The 25,203-nt window shown below is 42.7% G+C and overlaps 1 protein-coding gene across 1 annotated transcript in view; it reads right to left on the reverse strand.

Moving 5' to 3' along the window:
* The window catches only part of SEMA5B (semaphorin 5B), a 249,948-nt gene that overhangs the window by 9,845 nt on the left and 214,900 nt on the right, over window positions 1-25,203 (reverse strand). Inside the window, exons 15-23 of the mRNA XM_065751192.1 lie at window positions 22,962-23,143; window positions 19,797-19,940; window positions 17,864-18,011; window positions 16,391-16,616; window positions 15,537-15,755; window positions 13,646-13,816; window positions 12,583-12,732; window positions 11,697-11,741; window positions 8,425-8,630 (exon numbers count right to left, since the gene is read on the reverse strand). Of these exons, the coding sequence (XP_065607264.1) occupies window positions 8,425-8,630; window positions 11,697-11,741; window positions 12,583-12,732; window positions 13,646-13,816; window positions 15,537-15,755; window positions 16,391-16,616; window positions 17,864-18,011; window positions 19,797-19,940; window positions 22,962-23,143 (1,491 nt within the window). The remainder of the gene's footprint in view (window positions 1-8,424; window positions 8,631-11,696; window positions 11,742-12,582; window positions 12,733-13,645; window positions 13,817-15,536; window positions 15,756-16,390; window positions 16,617-17,863; window positions 18,012-19,796; window positions 19,941-22,961; window positions 23,144-25,203) is intronic.

Raw genomic sequence — 25,203 nt, forward strand, 5'->3', positions numbered from 1 at the left:
TCTACTAGTTTAATTAACACACTGATTGCACCCTCTCCGAGCTCATTAATGAAGATATTAAATAAATCCAAACCTTGTATTTCTGCTTGCAGTGCCCTGAACAACTCCTCCCCATAGCCCCGTATGTTCCCATTAACAATTGCCTGATGTTTACAGCCCATTAGCCAAGCCTCAATCTCTGCAGCAGCACTCCTGTCCAAACCAATTTGTACTTACATGTCACAAGATTATTCCAGACACCTATAGCACACTCTTTTCTTCAAGTGTATGGACCAGTGAAGCTACAGTTTTTAACCAACCGAGAATCTGCCCTTGTGCAGCTCAGTCTGGTGCTTTTCTTTCATCTGCTAATGCTGAAACTCCGTGCAAAAAGTGATCGTGTTTGATTTCTACCTTCTCAGCATTATGGTCCCCACTCAGCTGTCAGTTCCACCTAAGCACCTTTCATTTCATCAGAGCATGTGATGCGTTGCCTTTCCAACATTAGTGCAGGTTTCAGATATTAACACTGACACAGATTTGTTTCAATGAGTTTCCATCACTGTAACTAAAAGCACAGACGAGTCAATCCCATTTGTTTCTCCTGCTTTTACTCTCTGCTATGGCCTCGACTCTGCCAAATTTTAGAGACCAACTGGGGTTTAACACTCCCTTGATACGCTTTGCTGAATGGGGAATGCTGAGGAATATGTTACTGACGGTGAGCTTATGCTTAAAGATATTTTGTTTCACCCCCAAATCCAAATGGTATTTCACACACAAGAGTTACTGAAGCTACTTGTGTGACTTCAGTGCATTGCACTTGGGGAGCTTAAAAATGACTCAATTAGCTGGGAGGAAATTGGCCTGCACTCGTACAAACGCTTTTGTGTTACCTTTGCATTTCATGGTACTGGGAGTTTGCCCAAGGTCTGTGATATTTATAAAGGTAATTGGAGTTGTTCATTAGCTGGTTCTCACAGGCTCTGGGATACAGTCCATCTAGATTCATTCCTCCATAGATTTTCAGGTTTTTTTTTCCTTTACTCACATGCTTAGTGCCAAATCTCAGGACAGTGTTAGAGCAGCCTTAATGAGGAATCCCCCTGCCTACAGGAGAGTGCAGGCAGAGCTGTGCCTGCTTTCCCTGTGCCAAACCTGTTGTGCATGTACAAATGGGGAAAGGTGGCAATGGCTGTACTGCTGCTGCAAGCTCCAGTTCCAAACACTGCCACAGCTATCTATTTTGTATGTATGCAGCTCAATTTCTCTACAGTTCTACCTAGAAATATATTATTTGCTGGTGGAAATATGCCAGATGAATAGTGAGGCAGCTCTTCTCCAAGTGTATCACAAAGCTTATGTTTTCTGGTATTTACTGTTTGTCCAGTTTTCTTTTTCTTCTTCCTTCAGCTCCCTGCCTTCACGGCTCCCTTTAATCTCATGCAAACATATAATTATTTCTTTCTCCATACGTTAGAGGCATTGGGGATTTCCCAGTGTAACTGTTGTGCATACCAGTGCCAGCCAGAGCTTTGTGGAGACAAGGAGGGAAGAAACACTTCAAGCACCTGAACCAAGGGAGAACCATTAATTTTTAGCAAATGGGACTAGGGTACATTTGAAATATTCCTGTTCTGACCAGTAGAGGGAAGTCACGAAAGTACACAGCTTTCAGCGCAGTGTGGTTTTGTTATTTCCATTCCTGGAGTTCTTCATTTAATTCTCCTTCCAGCAAAGGTGGGTGGGTAGGGGAGATACATTTTAAACCCTGAGAAATTAGGGAAGGTAAAATTGCAAGAGAAAAGTGATAACGATTATTAGATCGCCTAGTTTGGCTGGAAAAATTGGATGAACTTTTGAACACACCTCTCCAGGTCTGAAATAGCAGGTCATTTGCACAAAAGGCTGACAGGTTTTCTTTACAGCAATATTCCTTGATCTGATTAAAAAATATATATATCAAAATCAACCAAAATTTGTCTACTTACAAACCTGTTTTGTTTGTGTCCACACATCATCACAACTACTGTAACACAGCCCTGAAGGAAGTCAAGTGTCAAGCATCCATGACAACTGGCATAGACCATGAGAAGGCAGAGTGCAGACCATGCCCCTGACCTGGGCGTGCAGCAGTCACACCTGGTCATACAAGGAGGTGGACAGAAGGCTAAGCCGACACCAGAAAACCTAACGGGATGAACATGAAGCATCTATCCCCAGCATGACTTAAACCTCAATATTGCTGAAAGAGGGAAACAAAACGTCACCCACAGAGCCGAACTCTCACAAAACGGTAGGCAAAGAGGAGCAGGGTGGATTCTCACTTCCCAGAAAACAACAGCAGCCCTGTGAATTAAAAAGGAATTTTCATGGAGAACGGATAGAGGGGGAACTAATTTCCTTTGGGGGACACTGGCAATAGCTGCTTTACATCCTCGAGGGCGCAGGAGCGAGGAAACATTGAGGCTCAAATTGGCAGTTCCCCTGTTCTCAAATAATACATCTACACAAGGATGATATCTGTGACATGCACACAGCAGCTTGCTTAGCTGGTCCTGCCCTGGAGTGAGGACACCTCCAAGAGATGCACAGTGCTCCAAAGGCACAGCTGTCCCTGGACACCCACACCTCCAGGCACGCTTGACTGCTCGATTTGACTCAACCCAGTGATGTAAAGGGGAGAAAAGACACTAATAGAGTTTGACTGAGATGCACCACTTAATCCTTTTTTCCCCATCAGTAAGCTCTCCTGCTTTCTCTTCCTAGCATGCATTATGCAAATTGAGAGTCCCCTGAAGTGATATTTGCAACTGCAGGATCATACAAGAAAGGACACAATGCTCCTTTGCCAACGCAACCCCCTGCCCCTGCTATTCTATTTCAAATAATACCATACTCATGGTAAGTACTAAAAATGTGTACTCTACCATTCAAGCACTTAATGTTCTTAAATGCCACTTTGTTCAGGGGAAATAGTCTTTGTAAGACATGAAATTTACTGGGAACAAAATTTATGTTTCAATTTGATTTACTGTATTTGTATATATATGTGTATTTATTTTATTCCAGCTGATTACATCAGCTAAATCTCTCTCTAAAACCCCGTGTAGCTCAAGTAAATTCTTAAGGGAGGTTGTTGATAATTTATTGGCTATGTTGAGATTCATAACTGCTGGCTTATGTCTGAACTTTGCAGTCACTTCCTGGGACCTGAATGATGTGCAGTGAAAGGGTCACTGGGAAAAGACAGAAATCTTTTATCACAGTGCTATCAGTCTGTGTGCTATGATCACTACAAATAAATGGGTTGGCCAATTTCGGCTGAAGCAGTAACGCATCACATGAAGCAACAGGACATGGAAGCCCTACATTTTCCACGGCAGAAAGAAAGAAACCCTCAGAGACCAAGGCTGACTTGGACAAACATTCCTCTATGGCACTGACGGCAGCTAAAGCTCAATTAAACATGAACCATTGAATGTCTCCCTGCTATAAAATAAGTGTGAAAATAAATTCAGTGGCAGTGAAGATGACCATTGCCAAGAGAGACATTTAAAGTCCATACGGGGGTCCACTTTCCTATATCCTGAGCTTTACTTTGTATTGCAGTGCTGGAAGCCAGGTCAAACACTCAGTCTGTTGTTTTATTCAGAAGGATTCTTCTTCCAAAGACAGAATTGGTTTCTGTTTTGTAACCATCCTCACTGATATTTTATTGCCATGAATTATTTGTGATTAGTAAAGTGTGGATCACAGTGTCTGGAGTCTTTTGATATCTGATCTGCATTCTCATTTGATTCTCAATGGCATTGTTCTCAACTTATTAAAAAATATTCATTCTATTTTCTATTTTATTTGGAGTTTCAGGAAATCAAGTCAGTATTCTGACATTTCCTGGTAGCAGAATTGATATTTGCTATTTAATTTGGGCCAACTACAGGTCTCGCAGTCCTACCCAATTTAACGTGCATTTTTCTGGTGTCCTCCCAGAAACTTTGAGGCACAAGGTGAAACATAAAATATTTTGTTTCAATTTTTCATTGCTATTTCCTGCAATCTCACTCATTTTTCTCTTTACCCTCCCCCATATATATTTGCTCTCCAACATAAACCATTATTTCGCTTGAGCACAGTCTGACCCTTAGCATCTGCGAGAGCAGCAGTGATGCCTAGAACAGATGCAGTGTTCAAGTGATTCCCTAGCTTAGCTCAGGCAACAGTACAGAAAGTTTGACGGCATGACTAATGACTAAAGCTATGCCTAAGGAAGGAAGGACAAAGGGAAGTATGTCCAGCACAATCATGAAGAAAATCTGCAGAATCATCATCACAACCATCCTGCAAACTTATATTTCTCACTAATCACATCTGGCTTGATCCAAAGGCCATTGCATTTTGGATTTGGACCAATGCGCAGATGCTTTTGCCAGTCCATATCCCATGTAGAGTAAAAAGTTGGCTCTCTTTATTGGCAGAGGATTTAGCAATAGGAAGAAGCTCAGTCCAAACCTTTTCTCCATGTGTGGCTGCTCACAGTTCCTAATACTCAAGGGCTCAACGTTGACCCTACATCCTCCTGCTTTCACTGCAAGATCATCTGGCTTTCCATCGGCATGATGCTAAATAAGCAACTCGCATGAGTAAGACTGACTAGCTGGAGCAAGACATCAAAAGAGAGGATCTTTGCTTTGCTTTGATAGCCATATTTTAAATAATCATTGTGGCAGTACTGGGAAGGTCGTAGATGGTTCTGTAGCCCATCATACCAGAAAGCGAAGAGCAGATAATTTTTATTTCATTATGCTCTTGTTCTGCACCAACTTCAATATTGTCAGAGTGCTGTATGAACTTTAACCGATTAATGAAACATGAACTGCTTATTAGGTGACCCAAAAGTTCTCTCCCCAACGATCTGTGAATAACAAATGAAAATCAACGTGCTGCTGGTAAATGCATATGCATGAAATCTTTTAAGACATCAGGGCTAAAATAGCTAATAATAAACCTCACAGCATTCCTGAGAAAGTAAAACAGGAAGGGAAAAGCAGCCAGCAAAAATAACACATTCTTCTGCAAAACACTGCCTAGGCAAGTTAGCGTCAGCGAAATGATCAATAGGTCACCGTTATGTATGATATTTACATCTGATCTGCATTACTGCATTGCTAGGCTGAAATGCCCAAGAAGGCTCAGATCAGCTAGCACTTTCTTCATTAAAACCTGCCTTCATATAAAATTCACCTTGATTTATGAGTCTGCCTTCAGAGCTGTACATATGAATGCAACATTGCCAAACCTTCTGCTGTGTTCACCTGCTGGTTGGAGAGCGGAGATTTTTCAAGATGAAAATAAACTAAAGATGGCTGCAGAAGGCTTAGTATTATCAAAGAATGGGAATAATAGGCTTTTGCATATGCTCAGCCTTCTGCTACCATCATATCACAGTGTATTATCATTTTTTGTTACTGAATAATACTCTGCATGCAATGTTTTTCCTTAATCACGGGTATATTAACTTCATGCACATGCAGAAGCCTACAATTCTTTTGTTTTCATCAACTAAAAAATGTCTGGGGGGGCTTTATTTTTTGGCATCTGCTGTATATAAACTTATTTGGGTTTAGAATCTGGAATTTCAGGTGTTTTCACTTCCTTTCATATATACACACTTAAAATTCAGATGGGCCCATGCGCAAGCTCTGTCCAACTCTCATTTTCCAGGAGGTAAATTTTAGCTCCTTCATCACTTGAGTGTTAACTGTGAAGCATCACAATGAAACAGCACGCTTCTTGAAGGCATGAAAAATTCTCTCCTGACCCTAAGAAAACTCTGCCAGTTATTCCTAAATAGAAAGCTGGCTAATAATATGTTCTGTAATTACACAGCACAGAACACACACAGCCTTCCTCTTACTACACTAACACTCTGTTCTTCTAAGCAACTCTGGAGGAGTGGTGAATTTGTATTATTAAATAAGAAATTTTCAGGCAAGGCTTAAACGAGGGCCAATAGGGAAGATAAACACAAGGAAATACTTTACACAAACAGAGAAAAGGGGGCTCCACTTGATAAACAAAATTTACCCCTTCCAAAAATCTATGTGCTTTGTTCACCATTCTGGATATGACTTAGCAAGTAGTCCTTTGATCCTAATTGTTTAGTTTTTGTCTGCAAAATGATTGCAGATCCATACACTTGAACTGTTTTGCTTACTAATGTTCTGTAAATAAGCCTCATCTGGTCTACCTTTCATCATGCCCAAGTCTTTTCTCCCCAAGCCTAACTCATACAGTCCCAGCTATCTAATGCCTTCCTTTAAACAAACTACATTTTCAAAACTTGATCTAGTGCCCCTGCACTGTGTGTATTCATCAAAAGAAGTCTCTAGCAGCTGCTCAGTGTTGCTACACACCAGATCAGGTATTCAGAGATGGATCTATCAAGGAGGTCAGCTCCCTCCTGATACTACATTAACTAATCTGCTGCTATTTTAAACTTTGCTCGGCTTTGTTATTACTTCCACTCCACTGCACCACTTTGCATAGACACACTGCGCTTCAAAATCCATTTACCCAATCAATCAAGATCATTCTGGGAACAACCTCATTCTTCTAAATTTCAACTATTATTTCTACTTCAGCATAATCTGATAGAATGAGGTAGAATAAATTATGAAGAAAATGTTAATATAAAGCCAATCCTGCAGTGACATACTTTTCTCACAAAAAGACCCTGTCTTTTACCTTCGTTGTTTGCTATGTAAGAAATAAGGTGATACTCTTGCTCACCTTCATTCCTGGAAGCCTTTCTCACTTGCATCTTCCTACTGACTTTGCCACAACTCCTCACATAACTGAATGTTTTCCTGTCATAGTTTGAAGCTTCTAGGATCAGGTCCCAGTTCCTTACCTGTCTTAATAATTTATTACCTAACCCTTGTATACAGAGCGTGTAGAATAATACATCCCGTGAAACTTTGTTAAAAGCCTCTGCAAATCTCAATATGTATGCTGCTTCTCTCCCATCTAGATCAATATTTATTTAATTTAAAAAAGGAATCCAATTTGCCTGACATGATTTACTTTCCACAAATCTATGCTGACCCGCGTTACGATGCTGCATCCTTATTAAACTGTGTGCAACTGTAGCCTTACACTACTAGGAAATGTATTTTCAAGACTGCATTTATAGACAGTGGGATCCTCTGAGGGGACCCAATGCCCAACACAAGGAATTCATTGCATCCTTATTGCCCACCTGGTCTGTTATTTTCCAGCTCCAACTGTTTTCCCTTAAAACACCAAAGCAACATTGATTCTTTTCAAATGACTTGATACAAGCCCTTAATTCTGATGCATATTCACGTATTCACATTGCAAGTCATTGGCATATATCGGGAGCTCTCTTGTGCCCAGCATTATGAAGTCCCCATGTAGAAACAGTCCCCAGCACCTGGAGAGCTCAGTCTGTGGCAACGGTCCCACAGCTGATCACAGTGTTGTGTCTCAGTGAGAAGCCAGGCCAGATCAGCAGGAAGAGACAATCATAATATCAACAGCACATAGCTTTATGAAGGAATAAGCAGCTGCAGGATTTATTTCTGCTTTGTATTCACACCCCAAACAATGCTCCGTGCTGTTCAATTCACCTTAGGCAGGCTGCTCAGGCACGGTGACACAAAAAACCTTGCACCCACCCCACTGCTCAACTCTCTGATCTCACACTGCACCTGGAGACTGATGCTCAGACAGAGCAGTGTGCTGCTGTTTCAGTATCTTGTCTCGTGTACCCCTAGTCCTGTCTTCTCAGGTAACAGGTGATGTTCACTTCAGCGAGCAGATGTGCCAGCAGAACACATCTCTTCAATATTCTCCCAAGGCTTCAGCTCCCAAGTCTACAGCCATCATTAAATTTCTGCATGGCTGCCTGGGGATAAATCCTGTCCAGCCCTGATAGAGGGGGCAGAACTCTCTATGGTTTCTCATTTTTCTCCACTTTTGCAGTTCCCAAAGCATTTCCAGAATCTCATCCTACCAATAAGCATTTTCCCAGCTATTTGTCAATGAAATTTCCGTTTTTATTCTTCCTCCCCTCCGTTTCCTCTTACCACGCACTAACAAAGCAGTGAACTGAGCTCTCACTGATTTCTTAGAGGACAATTTGTATACATACAATGGTCAGAATGGCCTGGAGTATGCTGGTATGTACTTGCCAGACTGGCATTCAGCACAACTGTGAAACAGAACAAAATCCCATTGCAACAATGGGACTTCTTAACCCCTTTGTGACAGTATGGCTAAATGCCCCTTCAGCCCCACACATAATGCCAGCAGCTGGGCACAGACAACACAAACCTACCCCATTCAAACCATGATATAAATACAGAATTGTTCAGGCAGTAGTATCAAGCTGTTAGTGGTATTTCTCATCAAGTACCCTACCTTGAACTCCATGGGGGTGTACTTCTCATTCTTGGGGGTTGTGTTGCCCTTGTAGTGAAGATGGTTGGGAGTGGTTGGGTGGATAACGGTCGACTCCTGGGACTGCCTCTGACAGCGCTGGCAGTACACGTAGATCACAAATGTTAAGAGGCTAGAGCCAAAGAAGCAGGAGACCCCAGTGGCAATCAGATGGATGAGACTAAAACCTGCAAGGGAAATGACAGGAGAAGTTATTTTTAAAGAACAGCCTTTTTCCCTCTCCCGACAAGACCACAGGTGCAAATCAGAGCTATGACATCTCGGGATCAACTTTAATAAGCTGTTGAAGCCCGAGTCTTATGTTCCAACATAAACTGACATAATCTCCCCGAAAATCAGTCTCCCCACTGCAGCTCTGCCTTGTGCAATTTAACAGTTTCATGCATTGATTTCTCAGAGCTCCCTCCCTGTCTCTCCTCTCTCCCCTCTATTGATATTGAATCTAAACATTATGTTAAGCTGACAGCTAAAGAAATGAGCCGTACAAACAATGCACATTAATGGATTCCAAAGCATGTGTGTGTCATGGAAATCAGGGGATAAAAATCCTCAGTGTTCCTGAGAAGGGGAAGGAAAGGAGGGGAAAGCCCTTCTTGTCGGCTGCCCGAAACGCCTGTGGGATTATGTGGGGGTTGAAGGAGACACACAGTCCTCCCCGGTGTAATCCAAGCACACTCAGTGTTCCTGCTTATTCACAGGGGAGTGCTGCTTGGCCACCTTTGTGCTACTTCTGAGGAGTATTTGTACGGCTAACGGTGAAACAGGAGTCATTGAGGGAAGGAGAATAATAGAGAGGGAAAAGCAAAGGGGGTGACTGCTTTGCTGGCTTTTCTCCACAAAGGTAAGAAGGCAGTGGCAGGCAGGTGTCAATGAGGTAACAACAGTGTGAGTATTTCAAGAAGAAAAGCTCACGGTCCATAGAAGATTCCACATGGGATTACAGCAGCACCCTCCAAGCCCCAGGAACAAGAAGGAGCTGCAGCTTCCAGCAGTGTCCCATGCACTGGGAATACCTGACCTCCAGCTCTGGCTGATGGCAGAAGAAAGTCAAAGAGACTCTTTGCTCTGCCCTCCCTTTGGAGCACATCAAACCCTACAGTAAAAGGAATTGCCAAAAGGTCTCCACCAACACCAGAACAAACATGAGAGACCTTTACAGCCACCAACTTAACGAGGCAACTAGAGTTGACAGGGGCCCAATGCCTGGAAGGGATGCCCAACTGCTTGTCCCCCAGGACAGCTGTCCCAGGGGATGGCCACGCTGACTCAGTGGGGATTGCAGTGGTAAAATCCTCATACTACTTAAAAAGCCAATTCGTTTGGGCAGACTGCTGTGTTGACTCAACTGTGTGCAGAGAAATGGAAGGGACTACTCTGAGAGAGGCTTTAAATGAGGTTCATTCTTAATCTGATCATGGTGTGCATTTTTTGGTGCCATCTTACATTTTAACTGATACGCTTTTCAAATACAGAATTCTGCCCATTAGTCTGCTGCTCTCCTCTAATCTTTAGTTAAAAAATAGCCTCCTGAGTTTAAAAGGAACCAAACCAATGGAGTCCTACAGCAAAGTAAAGCACTTCAATCATAATTACAGTGAGGAACATACAGAATTTATTTCACTGACAAGCTACATTTATTTTTCAAACCACACTATAGAATTCTATTGCAAGATCACCACTTTCTATTGTGCTTTCATGATGGTCCAAAAAATGGCAGAAAGACAGCAATTTCCTACTAACTGTTGTTAAGATATTTCCAAAAAGGCATTTCCTTTCTAAAAAATCTCTGCCTACTTTACCTCACTCATGAGAGCTAAAACACAGAATATGCAACTGTGTTTGGTGAAGCTATATGGCACCATTTCATTCTCCTTCATCCAGTTTTGCTTATATTGCACTGAAAGTCTCAGTTCACTGTTACATTTCCCAATTCACTTCAGTAGATAATCCTTCCTAAAACACAGAATTATAGAATATCCACAAAGCGCTCTTACATTTCACTCTCTCCTTTCAAAGACCCATCTGACTTACCAGGTGAGTTTTAGCAGTATCTGAGAGACAAAACAAATTGTTTTGTCTGCAGTAAGCAAGTCCCTGTGGGAAAGCTTTCTGGTTCCTCACTTGGAAAATACAGATTTTCTGAGATGTATCAACACATTTTCTGTTGATTGGCTTTCTTGCCAAATACTGCAGAATGCTAAGTAATAAATAATATTAGCTATGGTAAAATGTAGATCACAGCAGCAAATAATAATGCTATTGGAAAATGAAGGAAATGTGCATAGAGAGCATAAGGGCAGAATGCGACCCATAGCAAGGAGTCCTGGAACTGAAGCAGATATCTTGCACTCTCTGGAAGGGAAGGACTGATGCAGAAAACCAAATGTTACATTGTAGGTGCTGAAATCTTATTTTCATTGCTTGAAAATTAATAAAATCATTTCCATTGATTGTCCAACAGTCACAACCACAGTGGCTGCATTTCCATTCCACAGGTGGCATGGATTTTTTTTTTTTGGCCATCGTCTCCACAGGGAGAAAACATTTTGGCAGCCCGTGGATCATCTGGATTTCAGGAAAGCAGGGGTGTGGTGCTAGCAGGAATTGACATGGTCATTAGTGTGGAACTAGCATTTAAAAATGTCAAAAGCACCTGCCATTTTCTTTAGTCTGGTTTTTTATCACAATGGCTCATAGGGCAGTGGTAGAGTGACACTAATGACTGGATCTTTCCAAGTTACATATAGAAAGGAGACGACTTCTTTGAGGTGAGGACTATCAGTGAAAAGAAGAGCTTGGAGGACAACTATGAACTCAAATCTAGGCTTACATCGGAAAAGGAACTAAGAGACTTTGTTCAGTGAAGCCCTTACAGGTTATTTTAAAACACCTGCCTCCAAACAGCTGGAGGCTTACAATGGTGAAATGAGGACTATACCTTCCTTTCTCCTGAACCCGTTATCCCATGGGTAGAGACAGACAAGCAATGTGCTCCTTGGTAATTAATGACCCTTGGTGGCCAAGCCAAACCCCCAAATAAACAAAAATCTTGGAACTGACAAGTGGCCTGTGTGATACATTCCTCCAGTCTGACTCAGACAGCAAGACTCCAGTGGAATTAAGGCTATCATTGGGATGTGAGCTGTATAGATTAATGGTTTGCTTGATACTGCACAGGGAGAAAAGAAGCCAGGTTAAGACAAAAATAAGATATATGGTTAGTGGTATCCTACCTCCGCAGTTTGTGCTCTCGTCAATGCTGGATGCTGGCAGGATCACTAAACAAAGAGAAGAAGATTGGAGAAAGTTGTCATTTTGCCATCACTTTACTTCTTTAAGTAATTAAACCCCCCTGTGATCCAGACACAAGAAGCTGCTCATGTGTTCTGTAGCAAGCTGAGAGTCTCTCCAAATTGAATGAAAACCTCAGACTGTGAACCACATGCAACAAAACCTCTCCAAAGACCTGGCAATTACAGTACAGTTACCTGATCACTATTTAGGGGAAGGAAGACAGCTGAGAAAATCATGGAAAAAGAGACTACAACCATCTGGAGATCTCAGATTTTTAAGCTCAGTCATTATAGTCCAGAAAAAAAAAAAAAAAACATTTAGAAGATGTTATTCAGGCTAGACCCATATAAAATACTTCCCCAAGAGATTCAATTTGTACAAAAAATAGAGTGGAAAATAATGATTGCCATCTGTCCATCAACCATGCTGTTGTTAGACCTTTGATTATTCTCCCCATTTCACACTATAGTTGTCTCCATTTGCCCCTTCTTCATGCTTCATAACTGAACTCAAGGATCTTCTTTTGCCTGAATCATGTTGAGAGCAGAGCTCATTTTTATGACCCAGCCTAAGAAGAACTATGCAAGGTTAAAAGGTTCCATTTGGGTGAAGCAATACTTAGTTACTCCAGATCTAGGTAATTCAGTATTAAAAGAGAGCTGAGCTGCTGCAAAGGAATGGCAGTTATCCTGTGCCTTCAACAACAGGCTAACAATTTGTTAGCTTGCTTGCTTTACAAGAAGCATCCATACCCCTCCCTAGCTTGGCACTTGGTCATGAGTTTCATTGGCCCACCCTCTACCTCTTCAATGGCATTGTACATACCAGGAATTTCGTTATACAGGCAATCTTGGTATTGTGTGCTGTTTCCAATGCACTGAGAAGAGTCTGGACTGTGTACCTCGCAGTAGCGGCTGCGATACTGGATGCCCTCTTCATTACACAGGCTCCACTCCGACCACTCTGACCAGCCACCTTAAATACGAGATCAAGAAAACACAAAGACAACATTACCAAGAAGGAAAAGGATCCCTTGTGGAAACCAAACTTCTCCCATGCTGGAGGGTGTTCATGATCCTCACCTAGGCCTCTCCCACACATCTAATCTGGGGGCCTCCAGTGAGTTCAATCATCGTGATACAAGTAACAGTGCAAGCATCATAATCTACTTGTCAGATTGTAATTTTCTTAACATAGAGTATATGAACCCTTGGTGGAGCACTGCACAGTGCAGAATTGGTTTTAAAACTCCTATATCATCTCTGTGGTTAAAGATGTACAACAGTTGGATGGGACAATGTTGCACAGGACCTCCAAATTTGAGGTTGTCTCCCAAGGGTACCTCAAGCAGCCAGCACAAACTACAGTGCTTAAAAAGTTTCACTAAGATTGCTAAGAGAAGGAGTCAGCCTGCACTGGATCAGAAATACACAAAAGTGGTTCAAAGTCAGCACAGATTTGAACTTTGTCCTCTGAGCTGTGGCACACATTCATCTGCCAGTCTGTGCAAGAAAAAGGATCTCCCCTTCAGCAGCTGTACAGACTGATGCTTCATGACTCCTTTTGTTTGTCTTGAAAGCCTCCACATTCAAGAACCAAAGTCTTGCTTTTTCAATTACTTTAAATTGATCATCCATTAACAAGATTTTGCTTGGCCAGCGCCAGAATGCCAGAGCACAGTCTGGTGAGCAGTAAAAAGAAAGGTGATGAAGCATTTGATTTGAACGCTCGGACGCCTGCTTTTTTCCCTAGTTCAATACACATTTCCTGAATGAACAGGGAAGCTACTAACTGATGGTGTCCCCGGCTTATTTTTACAACTTGCTGCAGATGCACCTTGCTCCCATCAGTACCCTAATCAGCTGAAGCAGGGACCCAAAGTGGCTACCTTCACACGGGTGGGTGTTGCAGAGAGCCTCCTCAGTGTGCAGCCCGATGCAGATATCCTCTCCACTAGATGGAGCTGGGTTGGTGCAAGTCCGTGTGCGCTGGTAATGCCCTCCTCCACAGGTTGCTGAGCACTGAGACCAAGGAGTCCAGCAAGACCACGAGCCCTTTACTGGAGGATATGGAAAAGCAAGGAGAAAGAGGTACATGGACGCGATTACTCCTCTCACCGTGGACAGGGAGTCCCAGAATCTCACCTTCTAGATCTGCCCTGCTCAGACTAGCTAGCATTTTCTTGTACCCCAGGACGTTTGGGCCCCACAGCAAGAGCTTTGTGTCAAGAGAGGCTGGAATGTGCTGCACTCTGTGGATGCTAAATGAAGACTATGCACAAAAAGACCGCATCATAAAGCACCGTAACAGAAACTATTCTGTAGGGTAATTGCTTCATTTTTACACATTTTTTTTTTGGTAAAACATCCTTATTGCATTGTCTTCTGATGCCTCACCTATAGTAACAGCACATTTACTTGGAAAAAAAATGTCATACAACCTAAGTGCAGCTTATATGGCATCTTTCTTCTGGGGGGTCTCATGTCTTTTAGTCTCATCCTTCAGAAAACAGAAGCTCAGAGGCTTTACATGAGCACAGTCCCTTAACGCTTTAATAATGAACCCAGGGTGGGAATTAAGAACTCTGGTTCCCAACCCCTAAACTACCTGATATTCAGGTCCCTATGCCACTATTTTGGGAGATAACAACCTCATGACTTAGTGCAAGATAAACCCAGGATTTGTGTATACATATTGAGTGAGGCAGGAACGGAGGGAGACACAGAGAAATAGCAACCATGCACTCAGAACAGATTGTAAAACATCATAGTGTCTAAAGGGAGAAAACAGCACAGAAGAAGGGCACAGACATGAGTGAAAAGCCACTGAGAGTTTCCAAAATAGTACTAATAGCTGCCTTTATGGTGTTAGAGTTATTTTCTTTTTATAGGCCACAGAGTGCAATATTTGACACTCCTGCTATGCTCCTGCTACACATTCTGATCATGTTTTCCTATCTGCATTGGCACTTTATCTTTGCATTGAATTTTAATATCATAATAATACCGTAATAATGCAGCACTTTCAACCATAGGCCACAAACTATTTTGCCAGAGGTAGATAGAGCTACTGCTAGAAATTGCTGGAACTACAAAGAGACACGGTAATTTGTTTAAGATCATTTAAATTTAGCTTAGATAGCTATTACAGAGCAAGGAGAACGATAAGAGAGTAAGAATACGGTAGTCAATGGTCTATTATTACTATTCTGGACAAGGAGTGCAACATAAACATGAGGACAAACTTGAAAACCAGGAAACCAGGCAAGAATACTCCCTGCTGGCTGTGCAGGAAATGGTAACTGATGCCAAGAGTAGATGCCCATCGCAAGAACAATACGTAAGCAGGAGAGGGGGAAGAAACAAGTGTTCACAAGAAGAACTGCCACATCAAGCATCTCTACACAGCATTAAGTCACATTCATTAAGCCTGTCTCCTCACCAAGGTGCAGATGTACCATGATGCTCTCCACTGGATGGGGCATCAAACCTGCCTCAAGCAAAACGCTACCAGACAAACCACCATATCACTTCCTTTAGAGGTTGTGGCTGTGTTACCCTCTTGGCCTAGGTGAAACTTAGGTCACAGTACCGAAGTGTGTGGATAGCATGTGTGAGTCATCACAATAGTTTTTATTTTAAATTAAGGAAAATCCCCCAAATTAAAAAATAAAAATAAAAAAGGGAAAGCACCTTGAAAATACTGATTTTTGGGTGTATCTGCCATTTACATGGGGAAGAATACCTCTGAATTTCTTGCAGGAAGATAATCATGGTTACCTGGGCAAGGATGTGGGTTGCAGTCCTGGTACTCCGTTGCTGACCCCACGCAAGGCAAGCCACCATTTTTAGGTTCAGGGTTTGTGCATGTTCTTTTCCGGATTCTAAAGCCCAACTCACAGTCCCTGGAACAGGAGGACCAGGCCCCCCAGAAGGACCAGCCCCCATTGATAATCCGTGCAGAGGTCTTACCAGTCTTGAGGAGGTCATCAACAAGAGCTTCAAGGAAAACAAACAAGACGTCACGAATCAATCAATTGCTGGGCTTTAAAAAAAGGTTTCATCTTATGAATCATATCATGATTTATGCACTCTGGGGATGAGTTTCTGTTGAAAGCCCTTTGTAAGAGTTGTGTTCCATAGGGTTACAGCAAAGCTAGAAGGAAGTGAAATCTGTGCACATAGAAACTGAATCTAGTGATAATCTTGATCAGTGAACTTTCTGGACAGTGAACTGTGACAGTCTGGGCTGTGCCATCAGGACACTGACTTGCATTACAGCAGTAGTGAAGGGAATAACCCTGGAGGCAATGCACAAAGGGAGCTCCAGAGAGAAAGAATAGTAAAGACTAACTATCCTATAGAATATCTCTTCTTACATCCTCATGATTAGCCCATTCTCTCTGGGGAAGCCCAGCAGTACCAAGAATAACACTATGCACTACCATTAACAGGGCTGCATTGACCTCTACCATCACAGAGCTCTCTCCATCCCTGCCATTCTGCAGTGACAACAGCTACACTTGCCAAAATTTATGTAGACACAGTTAGGTTCTTGCTGTTCTGAGAGAATTATCCCTTCCACCACCGAACCTAGGCTTGTCCCATGGTTTCCCAGAACTGGCAAGACGTACAGTCAGTTTCACACATAGCTGAGCCATCATTGGGACAGAATCGACTCTCAGTTTTCTTCCTCCCAAACTGCAGCTCATGGGGATCAGACAGCTGGGCACGACACGTGTAGCGGAAGCGCTGCTCCTGGCGGGCACCGTTCTGGGTGATGTTGACAGGCATCCAAGGGGTCCAGGGTGTGTTCCTACGCACCTCTGGGCAGCTCTCTGGATTGCAGGTCTTATATTCCTGCCAGGAAGGAAAACCAATGTGACCTTCCTCATCGAAGAGCAGCAGACTAACTGACACGAATTTGTTTGCATCCTAGAAAACAACGGGGTACCTTCTGTATCTAAAAAATCTCCCATTCACCTTCTCTGACCTCACAGATACAAGATAGTGCTGGGTACAGCACAAAACAAGGGCACTGTGGAGGCAGTGGTGGCATATAGCCTCAGGTAGACCTCAAGGATGAACTATGTTTACTATTTTTATGTCTCCCTCAGGTTTACGTTCCTTTGCTGACTCAGAGTCCTGCGGGGCTTAGAAAGCACGGTACATTATGGGCAGGAAAATAATACAGGCAGTGCATAAAAGTAACTAAAAGCTAATTTTCTGTGGTGACTCTGAGATGCTGCTCTCAGGTCATCCTTGGAGAGCCCCATGAGGACAAAATATCAGTAGATTCAATTCCTTGTAAAGTTCATTGTTTTGTTTTTAAGACATTTTTAGATGCTCATTTTTGTAGCTTTTCGTTTGTTTGTTTGGTTGGTTGTTGCCTTTTTGAAGTCCCTAGTGAGAACTTTTTGCCATCCTTGGTCTACAGAGTACAGCCAACGTTCTCGCTGGGTGGGGTGATATGGGGTCTTTACAATTCTCACCACCAGCAGGAAGAATTCCAGTGAAAGACATTGAGTTCTTGCCTAAAAATAAATAAATAAACCCATCTTTTCTGGCAGAGGGAGAGAAATGTAATGCTTTAGGACTTTATGATTCTAGAGTAAATGCCAAACAGCTTGTGAACAGATGGGAGGTTCCAGATCAGATCTGCTTACACTGAAAGAAAACTGCCCATAAAACTAATTAAAACAGCTGCATGAAACAGCTGCCAGAATAGGAAAGGGAAAATAAAGAGAGAAAATTGGTAGTCATTGCCTCATTGATGGGTTAACTGGGTATTTGACCCGCTGTTTACTCAAGTATGACAACAAGACTCATTTCTGATGTGCATAGGGCCTTCTTGACTGAGCAGGATCATTCTTGGAGTGGGAGAATGAAACGTAGAGTGTCAGGTAAAGGACTGGATATCTAAGTCTAGAGAGGCCTGCAGAAGCTCTCTGTACGTCAGTCAGTCCTAACCCGTACACACACACACACACTCCTAATGACTTCCACTGACTTCTGAAACCAAGATGGAAAGAGGAGTTAAATACCAAGTCCCTAGAAGCTAGATGTCAGTAGGTGCCCAATATTCAGTGTCAGTAAACAATACATACCACAGCACAGCCTGGACATGTATTTCCATTTTCACAGGACCTTTGCCTTGAATGAATTCCTCCACCGCAATTCACACTACATTTATTCCAAGGACCCCATGAAGACCAAAAAATTGGTAATGGACATGGACTGTTCTCATTACAGAATCTGAAAGGAGAGAGCACATTACTCAAAAAATGTCCACATCAGCACAACTCAGGGATAGAATGATGATGGAGGCAGAACTAGACGTCACACTGCTTTTGGGTACACTTACTGCATGCACAGAAAGCTAGCAGAAGGCTGACACAAGTCAGATTAGAAGTTTTCCTATTTGTGGCAGAGAACTGTATCCTTTATACAGATGGAGGATTGGTTGGCAAGGCTAACCACTGAGACAGAATTATAAAAACATAGAATCCTTTGAGTTGGAAGAGACCTTTAAAAGTCATCTAGCCTAACTCTCCTGCAATGAACAGGGACATGCACAGCTAGATCAGGTCACTCAAGGCCTGATCCAGCCTTGCACTGAATGTTTCCAGGTACGGGGCACCCACCACATCTCTAGGCATCCTGTTCCAGTGACTCATGTGTGACTTACAGTGATCCTCACTGTAAAAGACTTTTTCCTTATATCTAACCTAAATATACAGTCTTTGAGCTTGAAACCATTTCCCCTTGTTCTGTCACAACTGATCCTGCTAAAGAGCCTGTCCCCTTCCTTCCTTGAGCTCCCCTTTAGATACTGAAAAGCCACTATCAGGTCACCTTGCAGCCTTTGCTTCTCCAGGCTGTGTAAATGCTCCATTTGGAGCACATGATCAAGACTGTGCTTTTGAAAGTGTTCTAATCAAAACTTTTATGCACTGAATTTATAGAATAATTCAGAAGATGAAGCCAACATGTCAAAAATATAGATAGTGGATGGTAAATATTTTCAAAACCTGGCTCCTATTTAACTAACAGGAGGTCAGCTCAACACTGACTTGTCACCACTGGCAGATGCTAAACACTTGGCAATCTTCTCATCTCATTATTTGGCCCTTTCTGTTGTTTGATCCCTAAGAAACTAGTGTTTGCAACTGGAGCTGAACTGGATGATATATGCATCTAAAAGCAGGTCTTGAATTAATGTTATTTCATGTTCCCTTTAGAAAAGGTAACTTCAATTTTGTTCAGCTTTTTAATCAATATTGTTCTCAAATTGAATCACACAGGACTGTAATTGACTCAGCTGTAGTCCTTAAAACCCAAAAAGAACCATTCTGAATGGCCACAAATCAAACCAAACATTAAAATGTCCCAAATAAGGGAAGTTAAATGAATTGCCCTTTGTATTCTGAGAAATGCAGAGAGATCTGTCTTAAGTGACCACTCAAGGGACAAGCAACAGTCTACTGCCAAGCAGAGGTGGCCTTTAATGAAATGTCAAAGCTGGAAACCAATCTGGATGTCCTGAAGCATGTGTTTAAGGTGGGGCTGAGCTGGAAGGAACAAAACAGTGCAAATAGCTCTGAAAGTTAAAAAAAAAGCATTGTTTTTAATTGATTTTTGCATGAAATTTGCTTAGTTTAGATGAAAAAAAAAGATTTTTTTTTTATGCCGTACCCTGCAACAACTCAACTTTGAATCTGTCTTGAATTGAAATTGGAAGTGAAAGCTGCACATATTCAACAGCTTCCCAGGGGACTGGTCAGAACAGTGTAACTTTCCATAGACCCTACATTGCTGACAGCAGATACAGCTTCTCCTTTCACTAAGGAGGTATCAGTCCCTGATATTCACAAGCACACTGCAAGAGAGAGGCTATATATGAGTCACCTCATCCCTCCTCAGCCACGAAATTCTTTCTTCTCTCTTCAGCCTTCCTCTGCATTCTAAGAAGATCACTATTTCCAGCTGCGAACATTATAACCACAGAAATGAGCACACAGTGTCAGTAACATCTCTTACCTCTCTTCCCTGCTCTGTCCAACACAGACTCTGCCCCCGTACCGTGGAGCAGGGTTGCTGCAGGACCGCTGGCGGACCTGAAAACCTATCCCACAGGAGGTGCTACATGGGGCCCAGGAAGACCAGGGTGTCCAAGCGCCGTTTCTAATAAAAAGTGTGAGAGATAAGAGATTATGAGGGTCATCTAATAATCTTCCCATGCTTAACAGTCAAACACGTAAGGCACTGATGAGAGACTGCTTAAACTAATGGAGAAATTTCCATAACAAGCAGACTTCACACCAGCTGAGATTTATAGAAGGGGTCTCAAAACTGTTTAGCCTTACTTCCCTGCCATTGGCATGTCTAAGAATGGGATAGGAAGAGAATGAAGCCCATGTTATGATTTTGAAAATGTTAGGATTTTCTGGACAACAGTGCAGTTCCTACAACACTCACTGCCTATTCCCACATTGTCTTTCCTATGTCTCTCTTTTCTGAGCCAATTGATGATTACAAATTTGTATTTCCTGGACTCTTGGACTCTTACGTAAAAAGTGCAGGTTTTGAGGCTTGCTAATGCCAACTCAGCCAAAAAAAAAATCCTCTACTAATTCAGTAGGTACTGATGCTTTAAATCTCTTACAGCAAATTTGTTGCCAGCTCCAATGATTTTCTCACAAACTTCATAATATTTGGTGTTTTCCTAAAGCCTTTGGCACTGAATTCTATTAGGTGGAAATCTCAAACTTCATAAAAATAACAATAATTGCTTCTGGCTTTCATGGCAGCTTGCAAACATCACTGTAGTGTGACCTTAAATCTGTGCAAACCAGAAGGTAAGTAAGAGCTCAGAGGCAGGATTGAGTTTCAGGTTAATAAAAGATTGCATCTCAAATGAAAAGTGGTAGCTGAGCCTGAAGCAAATTTGACGTAAAAACCTTGAGTTCATACCTCACAACATAAATGTCAGAGCATGTGCATGTGGGCATCTTCTCTGAGGCTGCTCTGCTACTGCCATGCAGTAACTCCACCACGTGCTCACCGAGAAGCTGACATTTTCATCTTTAAAATCTCCTGATTATTACAGCTTGCCTTGGTCCGATTTAGCAGAACTACTAAACCTTAGAGCCTCACCAAGGCAAGAGAGGAGGAACTGCATCCTGTTTTCTGTGGTGCAGGTTTCATTTCATTTGGAGCCAGTGAAAATGCTCTGTCTTACAGAACTGCCTCATCTCAACACTTTGCTGCCTTAAGTTAAAAAAAAAAAAAAAAAAGTCTTATTTTTCCCCTAAAGAAAAACCTTTCTAAAAAGTTTAGTCAAAAAAAAAGCTCAGGTGCTCTCTGGTTCTTGAAAGCTAAGCTTGAAAACAGATGTTAATTTTCAAAGCATTTGCTGAGCTAATAACACTTCTGGCAAGAAATATTTTCTGGCATAGCACCAATCAGGGCAGGGGATGAAAGTTAAAACCCACGTTGCCCTTCACACTTTTGTATTTGTTATCAATTCTTGCCAGTTCTTGGCAGCTTTATTTCAGAACCCTGATAGATATTTCTCCCCTCCTCCTCCTGCTTCTTCCCTTCGCCTCTCCCACCCCAAACAAGGTCAGAGAACAAAAAATTCACTTACATAAAAGTGCTACCCTTCCAAGTTATTCTTCCATGTTTTAAATGACCTACTACCTCCCCAGTCCTTAACTCAAAACAAAGATTATATGTTAAAACATGAAAAGACAAAATCAAATGGAAGGTTTCTGCTATTGTGGCAAAAAAAGGAAAGAAATCTCACCTAAAATTTCCTCAGAAAAACAATTCTCAGTATCTATTTGTGTTTGAGGGTTTTAGCAGAAATAAAGACACTTTGCATTTTCAGATTTCCAGCTTTCTAATAGAACTCATCTTTAGCCATCCTGCTTCCTCCTTGCAAAAAGAAATCTCAATGCCATATGAAGTCAATTAAAGGAAATTTGAAGGCTGAGGCGGATGTAGGATGACCAGATGTCCTTATTTTTCAAACCATGCTGTTTTCCTGTGTCTTAAGATTGAATAATCTATTTTTCATCCCCTTCTCAGAAGCCGTTCCTGCCGCTTTCACCATGAGAGCACTGCTGAGAAACCCACCCCGCTGGCGTAATTTGCCTTTGCCAGTGACATGAACAGACAGCCCCGTGAAGGCTCTGCTCAGCCCACAGTGGCAGCACAGAGGTAGGAATGACTACACATCTTTTAGGCAGCACAGCCCACAACTGGAAGGAGAGATGCCAAATCAAACATGAGCATTACTGAATGTTGGGTGCCAAGACCAGCACTGTTCTCAAGGGAGGAGCCAAGAGACAGCTGTCTTTAATGGCATCAACATTTATAAGGAAGATAAAGCAGATGAAAAAATGAACTGACCCAGTATTTACCAAAATATTGGCTAGCACCACCCTGCTTAAGTAGTATTTGCCCTATTGTGTCATCTTTCCTTGAGTCACTACATGATGTAGTTTGAGGAAGATGGGGTAGCAAGGACACAGACATGGCAGAGCTGTGTCTAGGCACCCCACCAGAGGACAGACATTTAGCTTGCATACTTCTGAAGTTGAGCTCCAGACTTCCCTAAGAATGTGGCATGGACATAAGCTGAGCTGTATGTTATTTACATGCCATGCCAAATACACGTGCCTCCTAGGTGCCTCTGCCTGCCAGGATGGCATGCTGCAGGCAGCACACAGGACATGAGTAGCACAGACAGACCTTACTTACAGCCGTGTTAGGTCCTGTCTCTTCAAGCACTGGTTTGCAGGAGCTCTGCTTTTTGCAATACAGCCTCAGAATTCAGACATCACAAAATAATGACTGAGAGTTTATTGATGTTTTTTAGCTTATTACTGTTCAGTTGGATAACATCTACCTGTGCCTTAGTCATCTCCTGATGAATCACTATTTATGTACACTTGAGGGAAACTGGGGCTCAGTATAGGCAAGGTTAATGTTAACATTGATTGGGGTGCCCATATTCCAAGGCCTCTGGCTGAGACACATGAAAATGCCAGGCTCCCTTCGCTCTGATCTCAAGCTGGTCTTCACATGCATCGAGTTGGCTGGGATACATCATGGTCACAGAAACACAAGGAAAGAGATAAGCTGTGAACAGGCACAACTACTGCTCCCTTCCAAAAATGCACAGAGATGCTGACGTGCCTTGAACAATTTGCGACCTCAATCCTGGCCCCTTCACAGCTGCGACCTCCACAGCGAGGACGAGGGCTGTCACACGAACGTGACCTACACATACACGAGCCCGTGCTGTCCCCATCTGAATGCTCACACGGTTGCCATGGGGACCAAGGCCCCAATCTTCCATTTGTTGTCAGGTTTTTCACCTAGTTTTTGGGGAAAAAAAAAAAAAAAAGGTCGTTACTAGCAAGTTTACATTTCTGGAGACGGCCCCACAATAGAAATGCCAAACAAAGCTGCTGGGGGAATTAAGATGTAGCTTAGATAGGAACTGTCTGTGCTTGTGAGCAGGATTCAAAACAGAGGGTTGTTTTCAGGCCATGCTGCATCAGTGTTTACCTCCAAATTCCACCCTGCATACCCAACATGTGCACGCAGGCACCCAACCAGCCCTGCCATGCAGTGCTCGCCTGCTGGCTGCAAAGCCGCCCTGGCTGTGGGCCCCATGCAGCACAACTTCAGCCTTATGAGCAATGCATGGCCAATGCTTGCTGTCTCCTTTCTGCGATGCTTCTGCCTTTGCAGTGCTTGGGTCTGTTGGTATAATCACATCTACAGGCTCAGACTGAGGCCTCCCTGACTTCAGTCCCATCCAAACACACTGTAAGTATGGCCTTACGCACATTGGTAACAACCACAGGGCTACACAGCCCATCTCTCCCCATCCTACAGGCACTGTCTGTCCTCAGGTCATATGTTGGATCAACATCACAGATTGCTTGAGTGAAATAAATGGTACCTTCTGAAAAGTAAACACTTGCCTGGTTTTCCTGAAGCCTCACTGCACACCAGGGAGCATTTGGACACAATAAGCTGTTGAGTTCTTACAACCATGACACTCTATGACTACAGTGAACCTGATCCAGTTTCTACAGCTCAATAGCAGCCCCAGTGCAGCTCCTCGAGGAGCTGAGAACCGCAGAATCAGAGAACATTTAAGGTTGGAAAAACTACAATGATCATCTAGTCCAACCATCACCATAGCTCCACATCATGTCATTCAGTGCCACAGCTACCTTTTTCTTAAAAATCTCCTGAGACAGTGACTCCACCACTTCCCTGAACAGCCTGTTCCAATACCCCACTATGCTTTCTGAGATGAAATTTTTCCTAACATCCAACCCAGTGGCTGGTGGGATGCTCAGCAGCTTTGGTAAACCCATTGGCAAAGGCAACGCTGGCCTTGGCCTCAGTGTTGCACGAAGAGGAGTGAAGAGGAGGCTGGGGCACCGGCAGATGGCCCTGATCCCAAATCTGAGCCAGCTACCACTGCCAAACCCCACTGTGCCACATTTGGCTGAGCTCTGCAGGCAGTAGTATCAACCCCCTGGGATTCCCTGTGAGGAAATTATTTCTCCAAACCAAGACATGGGGAGGCTGTGAGCCTGCTCAGTGAGGGAGACAAGTGTGGGCACAGGGCAGGGTATTCAAATGCTCTTCCTCTTAAACGCACTGCTCTGGGCTTCTCCAAGCCTGGCATGATGTTGAACACTCACAATGCACCTCTGGTGGGCTGCCATCTTCCCTGCTTGCTCATCGGCAGCAGCATCAAAAACACACAGCAGTGACATGGAAGCAATATAGATCTGTTACTGTGCTTTTCAGACAGCAGCTTGGGGGTATCAGGCATCTGTTGCAAACCTTTGTTTGCAGTAGATTATCATGTCGTCATAAAAATTTGTTCTGGGCTGCAGGTTACAAGGCAAGATACCCAGAGAAAAGAGCACTAAATTTTGCTGCTGTTTGTGTGCAGTCAAGAATCCATAGAGTTGGGTTGCTAAAAGTCAGGGAGAAAAAAATCAAAGTAACTACTTCGAGATACTTAATACTAGATTTTTATCTCCTTTTTTCTCCTGCCTTACAAAAGTCATAATCCAAGTACTGGATCGTTTCTATTCATTTTTGAACCAGTAAGGCTTGCTGACTCCAGCAGGGAGCTCTGTTCAGAAATCAGTGGTATGATAAGGCCCGTGGCTTCAATTAAAAAAAAAATAAGCTGACAAATAATTATTGGCTCATAAGTGATACTGGGAAGCAGCCCAAAAATTAAACAAATAAGCAGCTATAGTTGAAATGTTGGGATTTATAAACATGTCACGTTGTGAGTGTGGGAAGGCTCTTTTTACTTATGAAATTACATATGGATTATTACTCCATCTTTAAATTCATAAAAATATCTCCAAAAGAACAAACTTGGGAAGTAGGA

The sequence above is a fragment of the Cyrtonyx montezumae genome, unplaced genomic scaffold, assembly GCF_038088225.1.
Source record: "Cyrtonyx montezumae isolate F1298 unplaced genomic scaffold, pur_monq_1.0 scaffold_7, whole genome shotgun sequence".
Taxonomy (NCBI): domain Eukaryota; kingdom Metazoa; phylum Chordata; class Aves; order Galliformes; family Odontophoridae; genus Cyrtonyx; species Cyrtonyx montezumae.